The sequence below is a fragment of the Oryctolagus cuniculus genome, chromosome 4, assembly GCF_964237555.1.
Source record: "Oryctolagus cuniculus chromosome 4, mOryCun1.1, whole genome shotgun sequence".
Classification (NCBI taxonomy): Eukaryota; Metazoa; Chordata; class Mammalia; order Lagomorpha; family Leporidae; genus Oryctolagus; species Oryctolagus cuniculus.
Window position 1 is genome coordinate 93,802,663 of NC_091435.1, and position 23,562 is coordinate 93,826,224.

Below are 23,562 nucleotides of genomic sequence, written 5' to 3' on the forward strand. Positions count from 1 at the left end.
AGTGTCCCATGTAGGCATGAGTTCAAGTCCCAGCTCCCCCACTTCTGATCCAGCTCCCTGCTAATGCACCTGGAAGAGCAGTGGAAGATGGCACGAGTGCTTGGGCCCCTGCACCCACGTAGAAGACTTGGGGGTGGCTCCTGGCTCCTGGATTCAGCCTGGCCCAGCTCCAGCTGTTATGGCTATCTGGGCAGTGAACCAATGGATAGAAGATCTCTCTGCTTCTTCCTCTCTCTAACTCTGACTTTAAAATAAATAAGTAAATCATTTTTTTACAAATCCATTTTTATTTCTTTACTTTTCAATAGTTTAAATCCTTGAGGGGTACAGCATCACACAGATTCTGTGTCCAGTGGCCTTCACAGGAAGGCTGCTTCAGAATTTAGCACGAACCATGCCCCTATTTCTGTGAGCACGAGTTACCTTTCCCCAGATTACTGTGATTGTGTTAGGTTTGCTGCCAGGAGTCTCTGTGTTGTTCTTTGCTTTGTACACGTAAGCACACCTCTTGTCCAAGTAGAATTCAATTTCATCCTGAGCATAAACACCTTAAATTTTAAGAGGCGCCATATGCTCCATTTGGTTCTGGATACCTCACGTATAGCCAGCAAAAAATGGCCCTGTACCACAGTCTTCCAGACATAGCTGCCTTCTAGAAGTCCTGTTCCTAGCAGGCCTCCACAGGCTCCAAGATGGTGGAAAGAGCTAATAAATCTTAAAGGAAGGAAGGAAGGAAGGAAGGAAGGAAGGAAGGAAGGAAGGAAGGAAGGAAGGAAGGAAGAAATAATAATTAAAGAAAAAGTGTATTCTTGTTGTGGCATAGTGGGTAAAGCCACTGCTTGCAACCTTGGCATCCCACGCCTGTTCATGTGCCAGCTGCTCCACTTGCAATCTAGCTCCCTGCTAAAACAGCCTAAAACACTTTTAAGGTGGTCCAAGTGTTTGGGCCCCTGCCATCTACATGGGAGACCTGGATGGAGTTTCAGGCTCCCAATCGAAGCCCAGCCATTATAGCCATCTGGGGAGCAAACCAACAGATGGAAGATCTATCTCTGTGTCTCTCCTTCTCTCTGTAGCTCTGCCTTCAAATAAATAAACCTTTAAAAAAAAAAAGAAAAGAAAGTGATCCATATTATCTAGCCATCCCGCCATATAGACATACTTCAAAACAGAATATAGTACCCAATATATACACATGATTTTTATTTTTCAATAGTTAAAGGTAAGAAAAACATATTGTCTGGGGCTGGCACTGTGGCTCAGTGGGTTAACGCCCTGGCCTGAAGCGCCAGCATCCCATATGGGTGCTGGTTTGAGACCCGGATGCTCCACTTCCAATCCAGCTCTCTGCTGTGGCCTGGGAAAGCAGTAGAAGATGGCCCAAATCCTTGGGCCCCTGCACCCACTTGGGAGACCCGGAAGAAGCTCCTGGCTCTTGGCTTCAGATTGGCACAGCTCCAGCCGTTGCAGCCAATTGGGGAGTGAACCATCGGATGGAAGACCTCTCTCTCTCTCTCCCTCTCTCTCTCTCTCTCTCTGCCTCTCCTCTCTCTGTGTAACTCTGACTTTCAAATAAATAGATAAATAAATAAATCTTTTTCAAAAAAAGAAAAACATAGGGGCCGGTGCTGTGGCGTAGCTGGTTAATGCCCTGGCCTGAAGTGCCGGCATTCCATATGGGCGCCGGTTCTAGTCCAGGCTGCTCCACTTCTGATCCAACTTTCTGCTATGGCCTGGGAAAGCAGTAGAGGATGGCCTAAGTCCTTGGGCCCCTGCACTCATGTGAGAGACCTGGAAGAAGCTCTTTGGCTCCTGGCTTCGGCTCGGCGCAGCTCCGGCCGTTGCGGCCAACTGGGGAGTGAACCATCGGATGGAAGATCTCTGTCTGTCTGTCTGTCTCTCTCTCTCTCTCTCTCTCTGCCTCTCCTCTCTCTGTGTAACTCTGACTTTCAAATAAATAAATAAATCCTAGAAAAACATATTGTCTATATTAGTAGTTTTAAAATAAGGGTTCTGGGGCTGGACCACCCAAGTTGAACATTCTGCCACTTTAATAGCTTGTGATGAACTCTCTGGGCTTCAGTTTTCCCACCTGATGAGATGAGAGTAGTAGCCATCTCTTGGGGCTATTTGATCATTGGATCATTGGATGACATAACTCATGTTTGTCTTTGTACCGTGGCATAGTAGGTGCTCCATGGATGTTAACCAAGAACAGCAAACGCACAGTTCCCCATACTTTCCCTAGTCCCTCTGGCCCTCTTGCCTTTTGGCAAGCTGATCCCGCCACCTGAAACACCTTCTCCTCCACTCCTCACTCCCGTTTAGGACTCATCTTTTTTTTTCTTTTTTTTTTTCTTTTTTTTTTTTTTTTTGACAGGCAGAGTGGACAGTGAGAGAGAGACAGAGAGAAAGGTCTTCCTTTGCCGTTGGTTCACCCTCCAATGGCCGCCGCGGCCGGCGCGCTGCGGCCGGCGCACCGCACCGATCCGATGGCAGGAGCCAGGAGCCAGGTGCTTTTCCTGGTCTCCCATGGGGTGCAGGGCCCAAGCACCTGGGCCATCCTCCACTGCACTCCCGGGCCACAGCAGAGGGCTGGCCTGGAAGAGGGGCAACCGGGACAGAATCCGGCGCCCCGACCGGAACTAGAACCCGGTGTGCCGGCGCCGCTAGGCGGAGGATTAGCCTAGTGAGCCGCGGCGCCGGCTAGGACTCATCTTGAAAACCTGCCCTCAGCAGGTTGGGTGGCTCTCCCGGAAGCTCCATTACCCCTTTGCAAAGCAGCACTCAGCTTAACGTAGGCGACTGTATTTTCCCTTTCCTGACAGTGTGAGCCTCACAAAGGGGGGGGGGGGGGGCTGCATATCTGCAGCTCTGCATCCTCTGCTCCCATCCCCTGCACCTAGCACAGGGCAGGCCCCCGCCCCCGCTGTCCCTCAGCCCTGCTCAGATCTCCACTTCCTGGAACCTGTTCCTCTCCCTCCCTCTGCTGCCATCCTGCAGCCTCACCACCACCGGGGCCTCGGAGTCCCTCCTTCCTGCCCTGACCCAAGTGCGGGACAGCCTGTACTGGCCGTCCCATCCTGCAGGCTGCTCCACTTATCTTGTGTCGCTGCTGAGCAGCCTCTCCCTGGGTTGCCTCAGCTTAGGCAACCTTCCCAACAGCACCTGGGGGCTTGTTCCACCTCTGCTTTCCTGTGCGTCTGGCCTCTGATAGGCATAGCAGCTTTCCGGGGAACTGACTTACATCCAAGCTCTCCCCATGAGCAACTAAGACAGGATCTCTTTTTCCATTTCCCTGTGTTCCAGGCTCCCTAATTACTGCTCTGCCCCCTCATGTTTGGCCTGAGGGCTCATGGTTCATTTTTTTTAAGACTTATTTTATTTATTTGAATGGAAGAGAGAGAGAGAGACACCTCAGGGTCACTCCCTAAATGGACACAATGGCCAGGACTAGAAACAAGCCGAAGCCAGGGACCCAGAACCGCAGCCAGGTCTACCACATAGGTGCAGGAGCCCAAGCACTCAGGCCATCTTCCTCTGCTTTCCCAGGCACGTTAGCAAGGAGCAGATTGGGAGTGGAGCAGCTGGGACTTGAACCCTGCACTCACATGAGATGCAGGCATTGTAAGCAGCAACTTAACCTGCTATGCCACAGCGTGGGCCCCTCATGGTTCATTTGCAGAAGGAGCAGAGCACAAGGCACTAACAAGGAGATGGCCACTGCCTGGACCTCCAGGGTCAGGGCTGATTCTGCCTGGGTGCCTGGATCCCTTGAAGGGGCCACCAGCCCTTCCACAGTCTCTCCCCAGCCTCTAAGAGGGAGCTTCATTAAGAATGAGGCTGAGGCTGGCGCCGCGGCTTAGTAGGCTAATCCTCCACCTTGCGGTGCCGGCACACCAGGTTCTAGTCCCGGTCGGGGCACCGGATTCTGTCCCAGTTGCCCCTCTTCCAGGCCAGCTCTCTGCTGTGGCCAGGTAGTGCAGTGGAGGATGGCCCAAGTGCTTGGGCCCTGCACCCCATGGGAGACCAGGAGAAGCACCTGGCTCCTGCCATCGGATAGTCGTGGTGCGCCGGCCGCGGCGGCCATTGGAGGGTGAACCAACGGCAAAGGAAGACCTTTCTCTCTGTCTCTCTCTCTCTCACTGTCCACTCTGCCTGTCAAAAAAAAAAAAAAAAAAAAAAAAAGAATGAGGCTGAGAGTGGAAAGGAAAAAGAAGAGGGGGTGGACAGGATCCCAGCTCAGAAGGGGTGGAAAGAGCAGGGCTGAGTGCTGGCTGTGGCAGCCTGCATGCTCCCTGGATGGTCCCTGTGCGGCTCCCTCATGGACCTCCCTGGGAAAGGCCAAGCTGTCTCCAGTTCCTAAGTGCTTCCCACCAGGGACAGGGATGCAATTGAGGGCTCAGGTGTTCAAGGAGGCAGGGATCTCCCCAGGGCGGTCTGATGACAGGGACTACCATCAGGAGGATGGAGTGAATGGGGAAGGCTGAGAACCCTGGATCGCCCCTTTGATGACACCCTCGCCCCCAGCTCTCCTGAAACTGGCAACAAACTGTGTGTGGGTGAGGCCCAAACCTCACTTCCCCAGGGCTCCCAGACTTCCCCTCAGGGGTCCCAGGAGAGGTTTTGTAGCCTTCCCTGGTCTTTCGCAGCACAGCACTGCCAAGCACTCATGGAAATTCTGCCAGCCACAGGGCAGAGGTCATTTCTCCTGAGGTGCAGCAGCGACCTGGGGGCGCGAGGGGGCGTTCTGCAGACACAGACAGCTCCACAGGCTGAAGTACCTGTGTGCCGAGGTTGTGGCCCCGCATACCCTCCCCAGCCACAGCAAAAGCGGGAGGCTGGCACTGCCACGAGGGCTGGGCTGGCGGCCTCAGAGCGGAGACAAGTCGCTGCAGTGCCCGGGAGCCCCGCTTGGGGGCTTGGAGCGAGCGGGGGTTGAAGCTGGCTCGGGAGCTAAAGGAGCCTGCGGGATGGGGGAGTTTGCTGCAGGAATAAAGGAGCACTTGGCTGGTTTCTTGCGCGAGTTCTGCGCTGGGGCTGGCTGCAGCGCACTGCAGTGATGGAAGCCTCCTCAGGGCGGGGCTGGGGCTGGCTGCGTGCGGTACAGCCGGGCAGCCGGGGCGCGGGGCCAAGGGCGTGCAGGATGTGCGCCTCCGCTGCACTTGCAGGACGCCTGGCTAGCTGAAGGATGGAAAAGGTGGGACCTCGGAGGCCTCGGACCCGCACTGACCAGAGGCTGCGTGGCGGCGGGGAAGGACGCGGTCCCTGCACTGCGGAGCGGTGACTAGCTCCCGCGGCCCGGGCTGGCGCGGAGGCGGAACCGCGCCCGAAGGAGGGGGAGCGTCGCCCTCCGCAGCGGCAGGCGGGGCCGAGGCGGGCCGGCAGGGCGGCCTCTCGGCGCGGGGGCGGGACCACCGCCCGCTGGGTCCGCGCCCTAGCCCGGACTCACAGCTGGGGCTGCAGGAGTCCGCAGCCGGCCCCCCGCAGGTGCTGGGACCGAGTGCCGCCTGGGGCGCGGGGACCGCACCATCGAACTCCGCGGAGGACGTGACGGTGAGGCGGGGGCTGCCCGAAGGGAGCGAGGGGGATCCCAAGACCCAGCCCGCGTGGAGACGGCGGCGCCTGCAGCAGCCCTCCCTCCCAAATGGGCTGTGCCAGGGTGGGGAGAGGTGCCCCGCATGGACTCCCCCTGTCCCGACACCGCTCCCACTCTCCCTCCAGAAGACCCTCCTCTGGCTCGCTCCCCCCACCACCACCCTGGCCTGCAGCCCTTTCAGCGCCCGGGTCCGACGAGGCACCCAGAGAGGAAGATCGCGGCCCTTCAGGTTGCGTCCCACCCCGCTCCCACTGTCCGCCACGGGCGAGAGGCGCCTGGGAGGACCTGGCCCTCGAAACCTCTGCCCCCCGCGCGCGGAGCATCGGCCAGCGCTCCACCCCACCCCACCCCCGCGCCGCTTTCGACAGCTGGCAGCCGCCGGGGCCCCAGGGGACCGGCAGGTACTGGGGTGGCGGCGAGGCCCGGGAGCGGGTGATGGAACAGCTGCGGCCGCTCCCCCCAGCCCCCAAGCCCCGGAGGAGCGGGCGGCGGGACTGCCGGGCGCCCGGGGCGCCGGTTAATCATTAACCCTCGGCTCCCCGGGTCTCCGCGCTGCCGGCAGCCGCGTCCGCCCCAGCTTCCCAGGTAACGGGCAAGGATGCCCATCCGCGGTCCCCGGGCTCCCCTCCGCTTATTGCCCCCGCCACCTGTCGGCCTGGCGGAGCCCCGGGCTCAGTCTTGCGCCCCCTGCAGGCGCACGTCCCGGCGCGGGAGTTAGATTCGCGGCCGGCCCTCCCCAGCTCGTCAAGCACCCGCTCCCGCAACGCCGGCCTCCTGGCATCATGCCCGGCCTGTACTGCCCCTCCAGCTGGACGCCGCTGCCCCTCACCGACTCCTGCGTCCGGGCCTGCGCCAACGGCCCCTGCCTCAGCCTACGGGCTCGGCTCACCTACCACAACCCGCAGCCGCAGCCGGTGGACGGTGAGGCCGGGGCGCAGGCGCCGGGAGTGGGGAGCTTGTGTGCCCCGCGCGCTCCGACGCTGCTTCCCGCCCGCCGCTCCCCGCAGGCGTGTTCGTGTACCCGCTGGCCGAGGCCGAGGTGGTGTCGGGCTTCGAGGCCGAGGCGGCAGGACGGCGCGTCTCCTTCCAGCTGCAGAGCAGGCGCCGCTCGCAGCCCGCCTGCTGCCGCGCGCTGGGCCCCGGGCTGGGCGCCTTCACGCCCCGCCGCTGCGCGCAGGGTGAGTCCCGCGCGCCCGCACCGCGCGCCTGCAGGCCAGCCGAAGCTCAGGTCCCTGCACTCGCTCTCCCCGCATGGATCTTGTCATTCATTGATTCATCTTTTCATTCAACAGTCTGGGCATCCGACCGACCTAGGTGCTGGGGAAATGTGACCTAGGTGTGGCCTGAGGTCGCAGGCAGGGAGAGAGACAGAGCAGGCAGCACAGGTGCCTATACTGCCCAGATGACCATAATCCCTCCCGCGTGCTGCCAAGGGAGCACCTCCGCGGCTGCCCCCGCCCCCCCCCCCCTTTCCGGATACAGACCTCCTCTCGAATCCCCGTGTGGACCCCGGCTCCTGAATCAAGTACAGGCTCCTCTGTCTAGCAGACAAGGCCCTCCCTCCTATTCCAGCCCTTGAGCCCCTTCCCGCACCTGGTACCGAACTGGCCACACTGACAGGTCCTTTTGCACCTCCCTTCCCTGTCTTCCCATCTCTGAGAAGATAATCGGTACCTGTCCTTTAAGAGCCATTCAAATGTCATTCGTTGGGAACCCCTGCCTGATCCCTCCCCAACACATAATGGCTAATTGCACTGCTGCAGTGCGCTCCAGCCTTTTGTGCTACCTTCTTGCAGCCTCACTAGGGGGTCTGCATGTCTGGGTCCCCCGCTGGAGCTTGGCAGCATCTCCTAGGGAACCTAGCAGGCAGGGACCCCCTGAGAGCTGGGGGAGGGGATGGAAACCCAGCCCCTCGCCAGGTTCTGTGGCTTGCACTTCATCCTTTTATTTATTCATCCATACATTCTTTTGATTCCTGCCCATGGGATTTACCATCTAAGTAAGAAGGACAGAATCAGAGAGTTGGCATAAAGCCAGCAGGTGGTTCAGAGCCATAGTGAGTTCTGGGCCAAGGGCCAGGAATATTCCAGAAGGAGACAGAGGCAGCATTTGACTGAAAGGAAGGCTAGGGCTTGGTGAAATGGAGAGTAGAGGCAGTGGTATAAACCAAGGTTTGTAAGTAGATTATATTGGGTAACACAATACTTCCTGTGTGTAGTGATTTATAATCTACAACGCCCTGTCACTGGTGTCCCTCGTTGAATCCAGAGAAGTCAGTAATGCAAGTGTTACTCTCTTTCCCTCTTTCATAGGTGAGGAAAATAATAGCAACATGTTTAGATGCTGGGAGCCTTGTATACATTATTTCATTTATTCTGTGCCACAATGTTTGAGGTATGGTTCTTATGATCCCCACTCTATGGATAAGGAAGCAAGAGTTACCAAAGGACATCCTTAGAAGTCACAGAGTTGGGACAGAAACACCTGACACTGTGCTGTCGCCGTGGATCCTGCCACCCCCAAGCCTGGGCAGGCTGGGAGGAAAGCCCCTTTCTCCCTCCTTTCCTTCCTCCCTTCTTTTTCTTCCCTTCATTTATACAGCAAGGATCTCTCAAAATGAGTCTTGTAGAGGAGTGAGGTACAGTAAGAGCTGTGAAGGCAGGCTGGTGCAGGGCCATGTGCATGGGTCCACACCTGGGCATCATCCCTGTAACAGTAGCAGGGACTGCTGCGGCTCCCCCAGCCTCCTTCCCAGTACACTTGTGTCTAAAGGAAGCGGTTGCTTGGTATACAGCTGCAGCGCTGTGTACCCCAGCCTGCCTCCATGTTCACTGCTGCCACTAAGCTCCTCCTGGAGCCACCCTTGGTGGGCGCCCTCGATGAATCATGAGCAGGGACCTATGTCACGGGGAGCTGTGCAGCCCCAAGGCAGAGTCCTTTTTTTTTTTTTTTTAATATTTATTTGAAAGAGTTACACAGAGAGAGAAGGAGAGAGAGAGAGAGAGAGATATCTTCCATCCGCTGGTTCACTCCCCAATTGGCTACAACAGCTGGAGCTGTGCTGATCCAAAGCCAGGAGCAGGACCTTCTTCTGGGTCTCCCACACAGGTGCAGGGAGCCAAGGACTTGGGCCATCTTCTACTGTTTCCCAGGCCACAGCAGAGAGCTGGATCAGAAGTGGAGCATCTGGGTCTCAAACTGGCGCCCACAGGGCATGCCAGCACTGCAGGCGACGGCTTTACCCATTATGCTACAGCACCAGCTCCAAGGCAGAGTTCTTTAGGAAAAAATGGTGTCCAAGGTTGACTGGGAAGGGGCAGGCAGCGGCAGAGGGACACAGAAGTCCTTGGGAATGGAGTGGCCCCCCTGTCCCTCAGCCATCCACTAGCAGGGGCAGCCGGGTCCTTCCACCAACCGCCTTTCCTACCATCACTCACCTCATGTCCCATCAGCTTAGCGCCCGCCGGCCTCGCCCAGCCTCCCAGAGTCAGTGCCAGTCTGCATCTCCCACCTCCCCTGTCTCCTCTGCTTCCAGCTTCCTCTGACCCCGTTTCTCACTCATCATAGGTCATCTTGTCCTGGATCTGGCCCAGGCCCGCTCTACACTGGTGCTGCCCACGGGCCTTATAGCTGCAGCTGGCACCATGACAGTGACCCTGTGCAGCAGCCGGGAGCTGCCCTCAAGGCCTGACGGGGTGCTGCACGTGGCCCTGCCCACCGTGCTCACCCCGCTGGTCCCGCCGGGCCTGCCAGGGCCCCCCAGGCCTCCGGGGCTCTGTGACGACAGGTTGGGCCTATGGTGATTCTCTTCGTCCCTTCCTCGGCTTCTCTGGGTCTAGTGCGGGTGAGGGGGCTTCGGCAGGGTGAGCAAGGGCTGGGGCCGGTCAGCCAGAGGGTCCAGGGGCCTGGATGGTGGTCCAGTGACCCTCCTCGTGCTGCCTTCCAGCCCCACCAGCTGCTTCGGGGTGGGCAGCCCCCAGGAGGAAGGGCTGGCCTGGGAGGAGCCGGCTGCCCCTCGAGATGTGTTCTCGGGCCCTGCCCGCTGCCCTGCTCCCTACACCTTCTCCTTCGAGATGCTGGTGACGGGGCCGTGCCTGCTTGCAGGTGGGTGCCTCTGGCCTCACCTGCTTCACGTGCCCCCCTCTCCCAGGACAGCTGACTGGGAAAGAGTTTGAGGCTCAGGGAGGGGAGGGGCCTGGGACAAGAAGAAGACAAGGACCTAAGCCTTAGGAACCCCCAGCCCAACAGTAGGAAGATCCCCTGGCCACTTTATCAGGGGAATTTGTTTGTTTCCCACCCTGCCTGCCAGGGGGATGAGAGTTATTTACAGTGGGACCCGGCCACATGGTGCCCTGGACTTCCCTTGGATAAGAGGCGGGGACAGGGTGCTGGGTCTGCAACTGGTTAGCTTCTACCTCTTTGACCAGCCGGACACAGATCTGGGGACTGACTTCCACAAAAGCAGGGAGGTCTCGCCCCATGCCTCTGAGCCCGTGGATCAGACTGAGAGCTGAGCGCAGTCAGCCGGGACCCCCACCCACAGCCGGTGTCATGTGAGAGGGTGGGGTTTGTGCTCTTAGTCCTGGCATGGGGTAGGGGGACCGTCACCTCTCCCTGTCTCTGTGCCCCCCAGGCCTGGAGAGCCCCTCTCATGCCCTGCGGGCAGACGCCCCCCCTCACGCCAGCTCTGCAGCCACCATCTGTGTCACCCTGGCAGAGGGCCACAGCTGTGACCGGGCCTTGGAGATCCTGCTGCATCCCAGTGGTGAGAGACTGCCCAGGCCAATTCCGATCCACTTCAGGACAGCGGGCAGCAGTTGTCGAGTATCGATTTTGGGACCCACAGCCAGAGGCAGTGAGGGATGTGTGGGAGGGCGCCCCGGGGTGCAAGGGTCCTCCCAGGACGGTGGGACTGGGCAAGCGGTGCCCTGAGAGTGGTGTCCCTTCCTGTCAGAGCCCCACCAGCCCCACCTGATGCTGGAGTCCGGCAGCCTGAGCGCAGCGGAATACGAGGCCCAGGTGAGGGCCCGCCGGGATTTCCAGAGGCTGCAGCGGAGGGACAGCGATGGGGACCGGCAGGTACGGCTGCCTGGGGTCCAGGCCCAGCGCCTGGCTTCATTATTGACTGCATTTGTGCATAAGGGGCTGGCGAGCATGGGTAGGGACCTGCTTTCTCTCTCCATAGCTGCCACCCCACATCCCAGAGGACAGAGGAGGTTTGGCACAGGAGGGCCCCGTGTGTGTCTCTCTGGCCGTGTCTCAGAGGATGGAGGCAGCCACCTGTCCCTGCCCTTCTGCAAATGACCCCCAGATGGAGAAAGCCTGCGAGGCCGGGTCCTGCTGCTCCCTTCCCCCAGGGGACAGAGGTGCCTTAACCGTGGCCCTGGTTGATGCGGGGGCTCCCGTGCGCAGGTGTGGTTCCTGCAGCGACGCTTCCACAAGGACATCCTGCTAAACCCGGTGCTGGTGCTGAGCTTCTGCCCGGACCTGAGCGCCAAGCCTGGCCACCTGGGCACAGCGACTCGGGAGCTCCTCTTCCTGCTGGATGGCAGCAGCGCGGCGCACAAGGCCTGTGGGGGCACAGTGTGGGCAGGCCGGGGGCAGAGGGGGCTGGGGCGGCGCGGCCAAGCCAGGGGTCTCCATGTGGCAGCTCCTCAGGCAGGCCCCAACCTGACATACATACTTTCTCACTGACTCGCCCCCTTGTGCTCACACACACATACCTCTCCCAGGTCCCATAGGCCTTTCCCACACAGAGTGACCCTCGGTCACCCCGATCACAGAGACCCCAAGCATCTCCTGTACCTCCAGAGGCCCCGGAACAAACGTCCACATACAGTTCCTCGCACTCCCAGGAGCACGTGGTGCAGGCTACTCCCCCCCCACATGCAGCCCCCCACATCTTGTCCAGCCCCTCATTGTAATCGCAGCCTGGAGAAGGCAAGCAATCCCCTGCTGTCTGCCAGTGTCCGCGGGGCCTGCCTCACTAGCTGCCTCCCTGGCTCTCCCCAGGACGCCATTGTTTTGGCTGTGAAGTCCCTCCCACCCCAGACGCTGGTCAACTTGGCCGTGTTCGGGACCTCAGTGCAGCCGCTCTTCTCAGAGAGCCGGCCTTGCAGTGATGTGAGTGTGGCCCATGGACCTGGGGCTTCGTGGGGCTGCCCCAGCCCAGTGTGGCCCAGCCACGCCTTCTCTCCGCAGGATACCATGCAGCTGCTCTGTGACAGCATCGAGACCCTGCAGGCTGCGAGTGGCCCCCCAGATGTGCTGGCTGCACTGCACTGGGCCATGGGGCAGCCCCAGCACAGGGCCCACCCTCGGCAGCTGTTCCTGCTCACCGCGGCCTCGCCCATGGCCACCACTGCCCACCAAACCCTGGAGCTCATGAGGTGGCACAGGGGGACAGCCAGGTATGGAGTGGGCAGAGCCAGGTGCCTGAGACTTCCCCTGCCAGCAAGGGGCTCCTGACGGTCATACCTGCCTCCCTTTTCCCGCCAGGTGCTTCTCCTTTGGCCTGGGGCCAGCCTGTCACCAGCTGCTCCGGGGTCTGTCTGCCCTCAGCAGGGGCCAGGCCTACTTCCCGAAGCCTGGGGAGAGGCTGCAGCCCATGGTGAGTTTGGGCCTGGACCCTGTGCCCTACTCCTGGAAGTACACATCGAGGCGGAAACCCTGGTTATGGAGTCTCCAGGCCCCCTCCCCAGAATTCCTTCCCACTCCAAACCCTCCCCTCCCTGAGATGCCAGTCAGGGGAAGGGCCACCGGTGCAGCCGCAGGTTTGGGCACACAGCGTCTGCTCACCCCCAAATCTTACTCCCTTTTGTCCCGAGGCTGAGCCTCACCCTTACAGCCTTGCTCCATCCACATAGCCAGCTCAGACCACGAGACAGCCTAAGCCCTAAGACGGAACACGTTCAGCCCTGTTGCTTGCCCTGTTGTTCCTTGTCCCAACCGTAGCTCAACCCTGGTCCCCCTGGACCTGGGGGCCCAGGGGATGGAGTTGGAAGCGCGGCCTTCCTGCTCTGTCACCGTGTGACACCTCTTCCTCCGCCCTGGCCCCCCTCTGACCACTCCCCACAGCTGGTGCAGGCCCTGCGGAAGGCCCTGGAGCCCGCTCTGAGTGACATCTCCGTGGACTGGTTTGTGCCTGACGCCGTGGAGGCTCTGCTGACGCCCCGAGAGATCCCAGCACTCTACCCCGGGGACCAGCTACTTGGTTATTGCTCGCTTTTCAGGGTGGACGGCTTCCGGCCCCGCCCACCAGGGGTAGGCCTGGGCTGGGTGCTGCTGTTGGTGGGCCTGGATGTCTCCTGTCCCCTGGGCCTCTCTCTGCCAAGCTCCCCCATGGTGTCCCCTAGGGCTGCATAGGGGCCACACTGAGCTCCCCCAGGCAGCTCCACCCTGCCCCGCGGGGGGTCTTCCACTGAGTTGTCTTGTACAGTGTGGCCCTTGGCTTTTCCCAAAGGTCACTGAAGCACCTGGCCACAGGAACAGCTCCACCATTTGCTGTGAGCTTTCTGTCAATGCTTGCTGCTCACTACTTCTCACAGTGCCCTGTGGCAAGCTCCCTCCAGCGCGTTTCCTGGGGCACTCAGTGAGACCTGAGCACAAGGCAGGCACCGACCGGGCCCCCGCCTCTGCCACCAGCTTGCCGCGTGCTGCGGGCAAGCCGCCAGGCCTGTCCGAGCCCAGTTCCTCACGGGGAAATGACGTTGCTCGGGGGTTGGTTGTTGTCGTCAGAGGGGCCCCTGGCAGGATGGATCCCTGGTGCTCAGTGCAAGTTCAAGAACTAGGTTTATGGTTTTAAGAAAAGCTGTCTCTCGGTGGCACTGAGCACGCTTTTCCTTTCTGAGCTCGAGGGCTGACACAGACCGCTCTGCCGATCCTAGAGCTATCCATCTGTCCAGCTAGCGTGTTTGCGCGTCCCCCTTCCTTAGCGCTGGGCTTTCTTTTCTGCTGTAGCAGCTTTATTGCTCCCTGCTTGTGCCACCTGAAAATCCTTTTTGGAGAGGTGGTGTGTAGCAACAATCAATTTTTTCTCCCATGATATTCTCCTAGGGCCAGGAGCCTGGCTGGCAGAGCGTGGGCGGCTCGGTGTTCCCATCCCCGGAGGAGGCGCCATCTGCCACCAGCCCTGGCACCGAGCCCACTGGCACCTCTGAGCCACTGAGGACAGGCACCGCGTCAGCAGAGCTGTCCAGCCCATGGGCTGCAGGGGACTCAGAGCTGAGTGAGTGGCCGGGGATGTGTGTGCGTGTGTAGCTGTGTTGGAGGACTGGGCAGTGGAAGGGGTCAGGGCTAGGACCATTCCCTCACCTCCCAGCAGGTACTGATGCTCTGACAGACCCAGTCACGGACCCTGGGCCCAACCCCTGCTCGGACACGGCCATATGGCGCCGCATCTTCCAGTCCTCCTACATCAGGGAGCAGTACGTGCTCACACACTGCTCTGCAAGCCCTGAGCCGGGCCCAAGCTCCACGGGCAGCAGCGAGTCCCCAGGCTCGCAGGGCCCTGGCTCCCCCGAGGGCAGTGCTCTCCTGGAACCCCCTTCTCAGCAGGGCTGCCGCAGCCTGGCCTGGGGAGAACCTGCAGGCTCCCGCTCCTGCCCCCTACCTGCACCCCCCCAGACTCCATTCAAGGTGAGCCAGCCCATTCACCCACTGTGTATCCAGCAAATGCTTATTTACCACCTGCTGTGTGCCAGAGTGCAATGTTTATTATGAAGTCTAGCTAGAGAGACCGATGGATGTCTCTACAATGCAACAATCAGTGATGGGGACACGGTATCATGGGGTGCAGTCAGGGTAACTCTGAGCCAGGAAAGAGCGAGACATTCTGGGGGTAGGAGTTGGTAGCCAGGCAAAGAGGGAGGAGGTAAACAGAGACAAGTAACAACTCCAAGTGGGAAGTAGGGATTGGAGATGACCCCGGGAAGGGGGGCAGAGCTTGGCCTGTTTCCGGAGGGTGGGGAGCAGACACCCAGGGTTTCACAGCAGGGGCATGTGGCCAGCGGCGTCTGTAGGACAGCCAAGGAGCTCTCCTTTCCTGGATCAGTGGCCCCCACATTTCACAAGCAGGTGGTGGCTTTGAGCACTGAGGTGCTAGGCCGTCGTCACAGAGCGGCTCTGGCGGGCCGAAGCCTTTCATCCCCTCCAAGCCGGGCAAACCCAGCCACCCACCGACCACGGCGGCATCCCTCGCTGGGTGCAGCACCAGATGGGCCAGGCCTGGAACCAGGCCAACAGCTGGGACAGGGCCTGGATGACTCAGGTAAGAGTTGGAGGGGGGCCGGGTTCCGGACACCAGGGAAGCCTTGTGGAGGTGGAGCCCAAGGCACCACTGCCGGTGGCCCTTCTCTCCCCAGGAAACCTGCTCTCCCCAGCCCCCATGGACTGGGACATGTTGATGGAACCACCCTTCTTGTTCACCGCTGCGCCCCCCAGTGGGGAGTCAGCGGCCCCAGCAGTGCCACCACCTCCCCAGGTTCCGCACTGCCATGTGGTGATCCGGGCCCTGTGTGGAGAGCAGCCCATGTGCTGGGAAGTGGGTGTTGGGCTGGAGACACTGTGGGGGTCTGAGGATGGCTCACAGCCACCATCACGCCCTGGAAGAGAAGCTGCTTGGGACCAAGCACTCCATAGACTGACCGCAGCCTCTGTGGTCCGTGACAACGAGCAGCTGGCTCTCCGAGGGGCAGAGACCACGGCTGACCGGGGTGAGTTAGCAGCAGGCTGTCAGGGCCGGGGGGTGAGGGGGGCACATGGGGTGCAAAGTGGCAGAGGTAGAGGTCTGTGCTTTTGATTTTTTTTTTAAAGATTTATTTATTGATTTGAAAGAGCAACAGCAAGACAGGGAGAGACAGAGACAGAGAGATCTTCTATCCACTAGTTCACTCCTCAGATGCCTGCAAACAGCCAGGTTTGAGTCAGGCTGAAGCCAAGAACCAAGAACTCCATCTGGGTCTCCCATATGGGTGGCAGGGGCCTACGCACGTGGGCCACCTTCTGGTGCCTTCCCACTAGCAGGGATGCTGGACCAGAAGCAGAGTAGCCAGAGTGGAACCAGTGCTCCTGTATGGGATGCTGCACTGCAACACCAGGTCCTTACTGCTTGTACACCTCACTTCATTAACAAAGGGTCTGAGCTGGCTCACCGTTTTCACAAGACAAAAACTTAAGCAGTGCAGAGGGGAAAATGAAAATAAAAGGCAGCTGAGAACGAGGTTATATTCCAGACACATGCGTGAGGTTACATTTCCTTGAAAGCATGGGATGCAAGACTGGTAAGCTTCCTGGCAGCCAACACGGCGCCCACAACATAAAAACATCTTTGTCACTCAGGAAAAGATGACTAAAACGGTAAGCTGGCATCTCAGTTCCTCAGGTGCCCTGGCCACACCTGAAGTGTGACTGGCAGCTGCCATACTGGATCATGCGGATATGGGACATTTCCGTCCTCACAGAAAGTTCTACTGGACAGTGCTGCAGGGACTGGAGGGAAAGGCACCAGCCAATGCTTCCTCTGGGTGCTGTCCACGCGGCTGGATTTCTGGGTTTCCAAGGAACCCTAGTCCTGCTGAGGGCTGAAGGTTCAGCCTGACCGCGTGTCAATGTAGGAGTGGGGTGCTGAGCTGCTCTGGGCCTCAGAAGGCACTTCTCTCTGTTCCAGAAGGGACACACCGAGAGAAGCTGGGGGAAACACAGCCGTTCCCCTCCATGGAGCCCTCCACAGAGGTGGGTGGAGGGACTCCAGCAGGCTACCCCTTGGTTTCACAGTTCATGCTCGGAGGTCCTGGCTTCGAGCCCTTCAGACAAGCAAGGTCAGCTCTGCCCCCTCCTGCTTCACCTGCCCCGTAGCTGTGGATGCTACCACCAGAGAGGTCCTACCTGAGGCCCTGCAGGTGCAGAGCTCAGGTAGGGGCCCTCCCTGGTGACTCTGGGTGCAGCGCGCACTGCATTGGCCATCTTTCAGACAAACCTCACTCCTGTCTCTTGTGCTCCTGCAGAGCCGCCCGAGCCCCCAGGTGCCCTTCCTGCCTCTCAAGGCCATCTCACTGCAGCTCCGCTGTACACAGGCATCCCCTCGAACGGTAAGTCAGCGTGGGCAGTGAGGAGTGCCTGAGGCACAGAGGCCGCCTGCTAGCGCGGGTGGGTCTCACCACTGGACCTCATGGGGCCTCTCCAGCAGGTGCCTGCAACTCGGACCAAAACAGCAACGCCAAGGCTGCTTTGAGGGACCCCGCATCCCCTACTGGAGGTCCTCGCCACCTGCCCCCACAGCCTCCCTCGAGGCTCAGCTTGGGCCGCCGGCGCGGACTCCACAGCCCTTCCCCAGGCCACGCCTGCGAGGCCAGCAGTGAAGGCAGCGACCACGACTACCTGCCCCTGGTGAGGACTCGGGAGGTGGAGGGCGGCGTCGCCAGGGCCAGAGCGCTGTCTCAGCTCGCTTCTCCCCCCACCTCCTCTCTCCTCAGGTGCGGCTGCAGGAGGCGCCAGGGTCCTTCCGCCTGGACGCGCCCTTCTGCGCGGCGGTGTGCATTCCGCAGGAGCGCCTGTGCCGAGCCTCGCCCTTCGCAGCGCACCGCGCCAGCCTCAGCCCCACCTCGGCCTCATCTCCCTGGGCACTTCTGGGCCCTAGTGTTGGCCAGGGAGACAGTGCCACAGCCTCCTGCAGCCCATCCCCCAGCTCGGGCTCCGAGGGGCCAGGACAGGTGGACAGTGGGCGAGGCTCAGACACTGAAACCTCCGAGGGGGCAGGAGGGCTGGGTGGTGCTGACCTGCGGGGCCGCACCTGGGCCACGGCTGTGGCCCTTGCGTGGCTAGAGCATCGCTGTGCCGCCGCTTTCACCGAGTGGGAACTGACGGCGGCCAAGGCTGATTGCTGGCTGCGGGCCCAGCACCTGCCAGATGGCCTTGATCTGGCAGCCCTTAAGGCCGCCGCCAGGGGGCTCTTCTTGCTGCTGCGCCACTGGGACCAGAACCTGCAGCTACACCTACTGTGTTACAGCCCCGCCAACGTGTGAAAGCTGCCTGCTCCTTGGGCTGGCTCCCCCGGCAACATGCTCAAGTCACTGCCGCCCAGCGCTGGCCTCTCCATGCGGGAAAGGGGTAGGCTGGCTCCAGCCGGTCCCCCACTGCTTCTCATTCCCTCCCCAGAATCCTTGTGCCCCAAGAAGTGCCTGCCGGTGCTCTCTCCCACTCTTCCCACCCCAAACCCTTTGGCTGTGTGCTCTGAGCTCTGTGCAGCACAGTGGAAGGGGAGAGACCCACAGTTCCTAATTCCTATGCAATAAAGTGCCTCTTAGGACTTCCAGAGTGAGTTCTTTATCTGCCCTGTACATACCTCACCACTGTGTCCACACACCGGCTGCCCCTGCCTCCATGTAAGCTGCAGAGAGGTGGACTTGGCAAGGTTTATTCCCAAGGGCACTGAGTCCAACCCACCCGGGGTCCTGGGAGTGGACTGGAGGAGGACGGGGCGGGTTTCAGTGGCCTTTCTTGTCCTGCTGGACGTTCTTGGGGAAAGGCTGCGGGCCCAGCCACAGCTGCAGCAGGATGACGGCATGGCACGCGTGCAGGGCAGCAGAGCTGCAGGACGTGGATGGGTACGTGTTCCAGGAGAGCTCGATGAGCCCCAGCACCAGCAGCCTAGAGATGAGAAGAGGCTCTGGGTTTTGTCCAGTGTCAAGGCCTGTAGTCCTGCTCCTCGTGCCCTACATGCGTCCGTCCCCCAGCACCTCCATGGTTGCAGCCTTGGCACAAGGAACTCCCTCGCCCCTCCCCCACCCCCAGGTGTCCCAGCCAGTACCTGAGCAGGTGTGTGAGCCAGCGTGCAGGTGTGGCCCACAGGAGGTAGGGCAGTGTATGGAAATACCAGACATAGAACTGGTAGTGGAGGGAGCGGCTGAAGCAGATGCCAATGAAGTTGGAGGTGAAAAGGATAGAAACGATCTGTATTTGATGGTCAAGGCCAAGGGCAGGAGCAGAAAAGGGAGGAGTCGAGGGTTCCCAAAACATAGGGGAAAAGTTTTAGGATCAAAAGTCCCCCTCGCTCAGCCATTCCCAGATTCACACCTTTGGGCGAGTTTCTTCACCTCTCTGGATCTGTTCTTTAGTCTAACCTGGAGCCAGTAACAGCCAAGGCTGTAAAGCCTAATGAGTGAGTCCCTTACTAGCTGTGTGATCTTGTTAAGTTCCCTAATTTTTAACCCCTTAATTTTGCCATCTGTAAATGAGAGTGGTGACAGTACATCCCTACCTCAGGGAGTGTCAGAATGCACACGGATCTCTTAGGACAGCATGTGAGCACTCATACTGGGGGCTTACTGTTTAGAATTGAGAATAAACTTCAATATGTGAACTGCTCAGCTCAGCGACTGGTACAGAGCAGGGACGCTACGAATGGGCTCCCGGTACCTGTCTCAGGTCAGCAGCCATCCGGGCCTGAAGACTGGAGCTCCGTCTGCCACTGCAGATGGGAAGACTTACCTTCCAGTGATTGAAAGGATATGATTGGGGGTGAGGGGCTGGGGCGGGACCTTCCTTTTGGAGGGATCCTTCAGCAGTGACAGGATACTTTCCCCCGACCTGGGGAGAAGCCATGTAGATATTCATCAGGTCCCCACTGTGGGCCAAACTCTAGACTCGCCCCCATGAGCTTGACCTCTCCCCCAAAGCAGCCCTAAGTCCAGGGCCCTTCACTCCTTCCCCCAACTCTGCCATGCCACTCCCTTTCTTACCTGTGCCACCTGCAGAGAGCAAACAGCAAAAGCAGGGAGAGGTGGGCGGCCAGCAGGGCCAGGTGGAAGGCCCGATGCAGGAAGAGGGCCTCAGGGAGGAAGCGCCAGTTCACTGTCCAGCGGAAGAGGAACTGACGGCCCAGGTCAAAGGAACGGGATAGGTAGCCAATGGGGTTCTTCAGCAGGAAGGGCAGCCCCAGCACCACCTGAGGATGGGTCTGATGTGGGCAGAGCTGCCAAGGTTCACCCCACGCATCATGCGAACCACTGAGGGGTGCAGGAGTGGGATGGAGGCCCTAGAGTTTCCCTCATTCTCACCAGGAATAGCAGGAAGCCACCCCCAGCCAGTGCGGGGGCCAAAGAAGCCAAGGAGGCAGAGAATCACTATGCTTTAAAGTTTCGATTCACCAAGTCATAATGGGCAGAGCCAAATCTCTCAGGGACCACCCAGTTCAACATCCTTGTTTGATAGCTACTGAGATGAAAGCCCAGAGACAGCCGCAGCCCAGCCAAGTTCAGAATCAACTCCAAAACCCCATCCCTTGGCTTTGAGGAAGTTCCAGGGGTCAAAGGAGGCCAGACAGGTGGCTTCCCCTTCACTGGAAAAGGGCAGGGTGAGGTACCTGGAGGACAGCACAGATGCCCAGCTTGGGGAGGGCCCCACGGAAGCCAAACTGGGTGAGGAGGAGGAACAGTAACCCAGGGGCGAAGAGCAGTATGTTCATCTTCACAGAGACTGCCAGGCTGGGGCGGGCAGGGAAGAGGAAGGGGAGAGGTCAGCCCTAGGGCCATGCCTCCCACCCAAACACCCAGTTCCCTATTGGCTCCACAGCAACTTTTTCCTCCAGGCCAGCAAGCTCCAGGATGGGGCCCACATTCAGAACTGCTGGAGGGAGGGCAAGGTCATTTGGGAAGAGGTCGGGGTAGGGGTAGACACCTAGCTCTACTCCCAGACTGCGTAAACATGTACTGGGTATTTAGAACATGCCAAGACCAACTCCAACAATGGGGAGAGAGGCAGGGAAGAGGGCACGTGTGGTGTGATGGTGGACACGCCCCACAGAGCCTGGACTTGCCCTGGGGGCCCTGAGTAACCCACATTGTTTTCTGGCCACTCCATAACTCCCTCTGCTGCAGGAAACTGGGAAGAGCGAGCTAGAGATGCCAGAAGTGAGGGGTGCTGACCTGAAGCAGCAGCAGCCCCAGCCCCAGCGCTGTGCCAGTAGAAGGTTGACACTGAGGAAGAGCAGTGCCATGGCCACCGGGTCATTGAAGAGACGCAGCACAAAGATGGAGTGGACACGGTAAGAGGCGCAGCACATGAAGAAAAAGACGAAGGGAGGCACCTGCGGGGTGGGCACGGTGAGGAACAAAGTCAGCTCTACAGACCGGAGCCATCCCCACTCCCCAGGCCTCCCAAGATGGGGTGCTCGGGTCCTGTGACCATGAACTCACCTTGCAGGTCTGGTGGTAGATCAAGAAGACAAGCAGCAAGGTGGCCAAGTAGAGCACAGCAAAGATGTTCTGTGCCGTGCGTATGTCAGTGCCTCGGCCAGTGGCGTAGTAGAGCCCCATGAAGATGTATACAAAGCCAGCTGGGTACCTGAAGGTAACAGCGGATGTGAGGCTAGGTCAGGCCAACCGGCCTCTACTCAGCCAGCCCCCCCCCCATCTTTCCTGAACCTCCCACTGCACTCACACAAGAGGTCCAGTGTCACCCTGCAGCTGGGTATAATCATAGGTGCCATTGATGACGCCCTCCACCTGGGCCATGTAGGCCTTCCAGTCGATCTCTGTGTCTAGAAGAGGACAAGATGAGCTGGTTACGTCCCAAGCGCAGAGCTTGTCTGCCCCCACCCACCCATAGCACCAGAAGACCACAGAATTCCAGCTCACTTTCAGGGCTTCCACCGCTAAACCGCCTGACATTGTCTGAGTGAACTCAGGCCTCTGAAGCGCAATATATCTATGACTGAATTCATGATCTTTCTTCCCACTCCAATGCTGACTAGTTTACAAGCAGCGAGCTAGGGGCCGGCGCTGTGGTGTAGCAGGTAAAGCCACTGCCTGCAGTGCTAACATCCCATATGGACACTGGTTTGAGTCCTGGCTGCTCCACTTCCAATCCAGCTCTCTGTTATGGCCTGGGAAAGCAGTAGAAGATGGCCCAAGTCCTTGGGAGCCTGTACACCTTCCGGAGACCCGGAAGAAGCTCCTGGTTTTGGATTGGCACAGCTCCAGCCGTTGTGGCCATCTGGGAGTGAATCAGGGGAGGGAAGACATCTCTTCTTTGCCTCTGCCTTCCTGTAATTCTGCCTTTCAAATAAATAAATAAATCTTAAAAAAAAAATAAATAAAAAGAGCAACGAGCTAAAAGGGTAGAATCAGGATTGGAACTCGACCACCATACTACCACTGTAACAAAGCTCTCAAATCCCTTCCTGATCTAATCTTAACTTCTGTGAGCTCATCTCTCACAACTATTCACTCTTGATTTCCACCTCACAGCTCTAAAACATTTGTTTCAGTTCCTCGAAGGAACCAGGCTGGTTTTTGGTACAGGCTCCTCCCTGCCTAGAGTGCTCTTTCACCATCACCCTTCCAGTTGCTAGTTCCTGCTTTTCAGGCGGGCTCTAGAAAGCATCCCCTGACTCCTCAGGTGTGGCTTAAGCGCCCTCCTATGCCCTAGACAACATCCTATCTCACTATGAGAAGCACGAGTATGATACACTGTAACTGCCTGCTCATTTCTTTTTGTCAGCTCCACACACCCAAGTTGGAAATGCGTCTCATTTTCTATAGCTCTGGTACCTAGCATGTTAAGCATATAATAAGTACTCAAGAAATACGTGTTGAATCCATTTCTTTGGCAAGAAAGCCGAGTGCCTTAAGCCATGTTTAGATTCATCCCGGAAAAGAGCCATCAACAATGCTTAACGGACTCAAGTGGTCCCAAATACCATCATTAAGAAGGGATTTTTCTGAATGGAGCAGTAGAGAAAATTGAGATCCTGGAGGAAAAAACGACGGAGAGGAGGAGGAGGAGGAGGAGGAGGAGCAGCAGCAGCAGCAGCACATTAACTCGGGCCCAGATCTTCCGGTTTGAAGGTTGGTTTGCTTTCCTGGTTTGGCAGGCCCATCTCCTAGGGTCCTGCCCTCCAGTCATGGGGTTAAAAATTAAGATCGGTTTTGGGTCGAGCAGGCTGGGGGCTCGGGAAAAAGACATAGCTCTACAACTGGTGAGTGAGTGGATCTTAAGTCTGGTTTTGGGTCCCTCCGGGCCTGGGTCCCATCTGGGTCCGGGATTCGGGTCTCCCTCCCACCATCCCCTCCCTTCCTCGCCCACCGCCCCCTCCCGTCCCCTCCCGCCCTCCCCCGCCCCCTCGGCGCACTCACATGCCACCCTGTGAATGACCCAGAAGGTGATGCCCACCTCCGCCAGGCAGAGGCAGGCGGCCACCAGCAGCGTGTAGCGCGGCTCCCGAAGCAGTAGGCGCCGCTCTTGCCAGACGCGTTGCAGCCATGGCGCGCAGACCCCTGCCGCCTGGGCCGCGGCACCCGCCCGGCCGCGTTTCCGCAGCCCAGCAGCCATCTTGACGGTGCGCCGCTCTTGTAGACCCGCTACTCCGGAAACCTGATCCTACGACACTTAGGTTCCGCCTCTTTCTGCGGGGCGCCGCCCGGCCTGGGAGTTGACCTAAGTAGCCATCCTGTCCTCATTTACTCTACGAAAACTTAGTTCTTCGTCATCTGTCTGCTCTGATGCACCACCAGTATCACACGTACGGGCAGGAACAAAGTCTTACTCTAGTACGTATGCCGCCCTGGGCACATAGTCATGTAGTACGGAAGCCTGCCCAGCAAAGAATTCCTGCCCCAAATCCCCACAGCCCTGAGCTCAGCACCCCACTTCCGCTGTGTAGGGGCTATCTGTGTTCTTTTCTCCCCGGAGGGCAAAGCCCCTGCCCACGCCCCTCGACCTCCCCTCAGAGCATTCCGGGTGCTCAATGCGGCTCGGGAAGAAATGAACCTTTCGTTAAATTAGAGACTTCTTGGTGGAAGGAGCCATTCAAACTGAAAACACGAGAGGTCACAGCGAGGAGCCCGACTGAGCGTGGCGGCACGAGTGCGGCCTGCGGGAATGAGCGGGCAGTGCAGCCGCAGGGCTTCGGCTCTAAACCACACGGTGTCCCCGGCCGGAGACTTCTCGGAAGAGCGCGCCGCAGA

The 23,562-nt window shown here is 59.1% G+C and overlaps 2 protein-coding genes and 1 pseudogene across 27 annotated transcripts; 1 reads left to right on the plus strand and 2 right to left on the minus strand.

The window, feature by feature from the left end:
* Positions 1-309: 309 nt before the first annotated feature.
* Positions 310-643, minus strand: LOC108177986 (large ribosomal subunit protein eL33 pseudogene; annotated as a pseudogene).
* Positions 644-4,920: 4,277 nt separating this feature from the next.
* VWA5B2 (von Willebrand factor A domain containing 5B2) lies at positions 4,921-17,907 on the plus strand. 20 transcript variants are annotated; one of them, XM_070072419.1, is made up of 20 exons: positions 4,921-5,556; positions 5,725-6,184; positions 6,293-6,520; positions 6,607-6,777; positions 9,167-9,398; positions 9,546-9,703; positions 10,233-10,364; positions 10,554-10,678; positions 11,012-11,167; positions 11,612-12,009; positions 12,098-12,209; positions 12,677-12,862; positions 13,655-13,826; positions 13,920-14,236; positions 14,675-14,867; positions 14,962-15,312; positions 16,373-16,510; positions 16,603-16,686; positions 16,782-16,984; positions 17,071-17,907. In XM_070072419.1, exons 3-20 carry the CDS (start codon positions 6,382-6,384, stop codon positions 17,617-17,619), a joined length of 3,816 nt encoding a protein of 1,271 aa, XP_069928520.1. In that variant the 5' UTR covers positions 4,921-5,556; positions 5,725-6,184; positions 6,293-6,381; the 3' UTR covers positions 17,620-17,907. The 20 variants fall into 20 exon arrangements, with proteins under 20 accessions (XP_069928520.1, XP_069928519.1, XP_069928523.1 ...); XM_070072418.1 differs by having other exon boundaries at positions 5,725-5,828; XM_070072422.1 differs by having other exon boundaries at positions 5,728-6,184.
* On the minus strand, positions 15,399-23,556 carry ALG3 (ALG3 alpha-1,3- mannosyltransferase). Of its 7 annotated transcripts, none has more exons than XM_070072430.1 (9): positions 22,769-23,556; positions 21,035-21,134; positions 20,791-20,938; positions 20,521-20,681; positions 19,959-20,079; positions 19,336-19,541; positions 19,106-19,183; positions 18,405-18,548; positions 15,399-18,244 (listed from the first exon to the last, which is right to left on the minus strand). In XM_070072430.1, exons 1-9 carry the CDS (start codon positions 22,857-22,859, stop codon positions 18,082-18,084), a joined length of 1,212 nt encoding a protein of 403 aa, XP_069928531.1. In that variant the 5' UTR covers positions 22,860-23,556; the 3' UTR covers positions 15,399-18,081. The 7 variants fall into 7 exon arrangements, with proteins under 7 accessions (XP_069928531.1, XP_069928529.1, XP_069928528.1 ...); XM_070072428.1 differs by having other exon boundaries at positions 22,732-23,556; XM_070072427.1 differs by having other exon boundaries at positions 19,336-19,553; positions 22,732-23,556.
* Positions 23,557-23,562: the final 6 nt, after the last annotated feature.

Bases quoted from the DNA above. Each gene is read 5' to 3' on its own strand.
- ALG3 (XM_070072427.1), bottom strand. From the start codon at position 22,927: ATGGCTGCTGGGCTGCGGAAACGCGGCCGGGCGGGTGCCGCGGCCCAG. The intron at 21,135-22,731 runs GTGAGTGCGCCG...GTCCTCTTCTAG, and splicing joins GGTCATTCACAGGGTGGCAT to ACACAGAGATCGACTGGAAG. The intron at 19,184-19,335 runs GTAAGAAAGGGA...GCTTCTCCCCAG, and splicing joins GCTCTCTGCAGGTGGCACAG to GTCGGGGGAAAGTATCCTGT.
- VWA5B2 (XM_070072411.1), top strand. From the start codon at position 5,648: ATGGGCTGTGCCAGGGTGGGGAGAGGTGCCCCGCATGGACTCCCCCTG. The intron at 9,704-10,232 runs GTGGGTGCCTCT...TGTGCCCCCCAG, and splicing joins GGGGCCGTGCCTGCTTGCAG to GCCTGGAGAGCCCCTCTCAT. The intron at 14,237-14,674 runs GTGAGCCAGCCC...TTTCACAAGCAG, and splicing joins CCCCCCAGACTCCATTCAAG to GTGGTGGCTTTGAGCACTGA.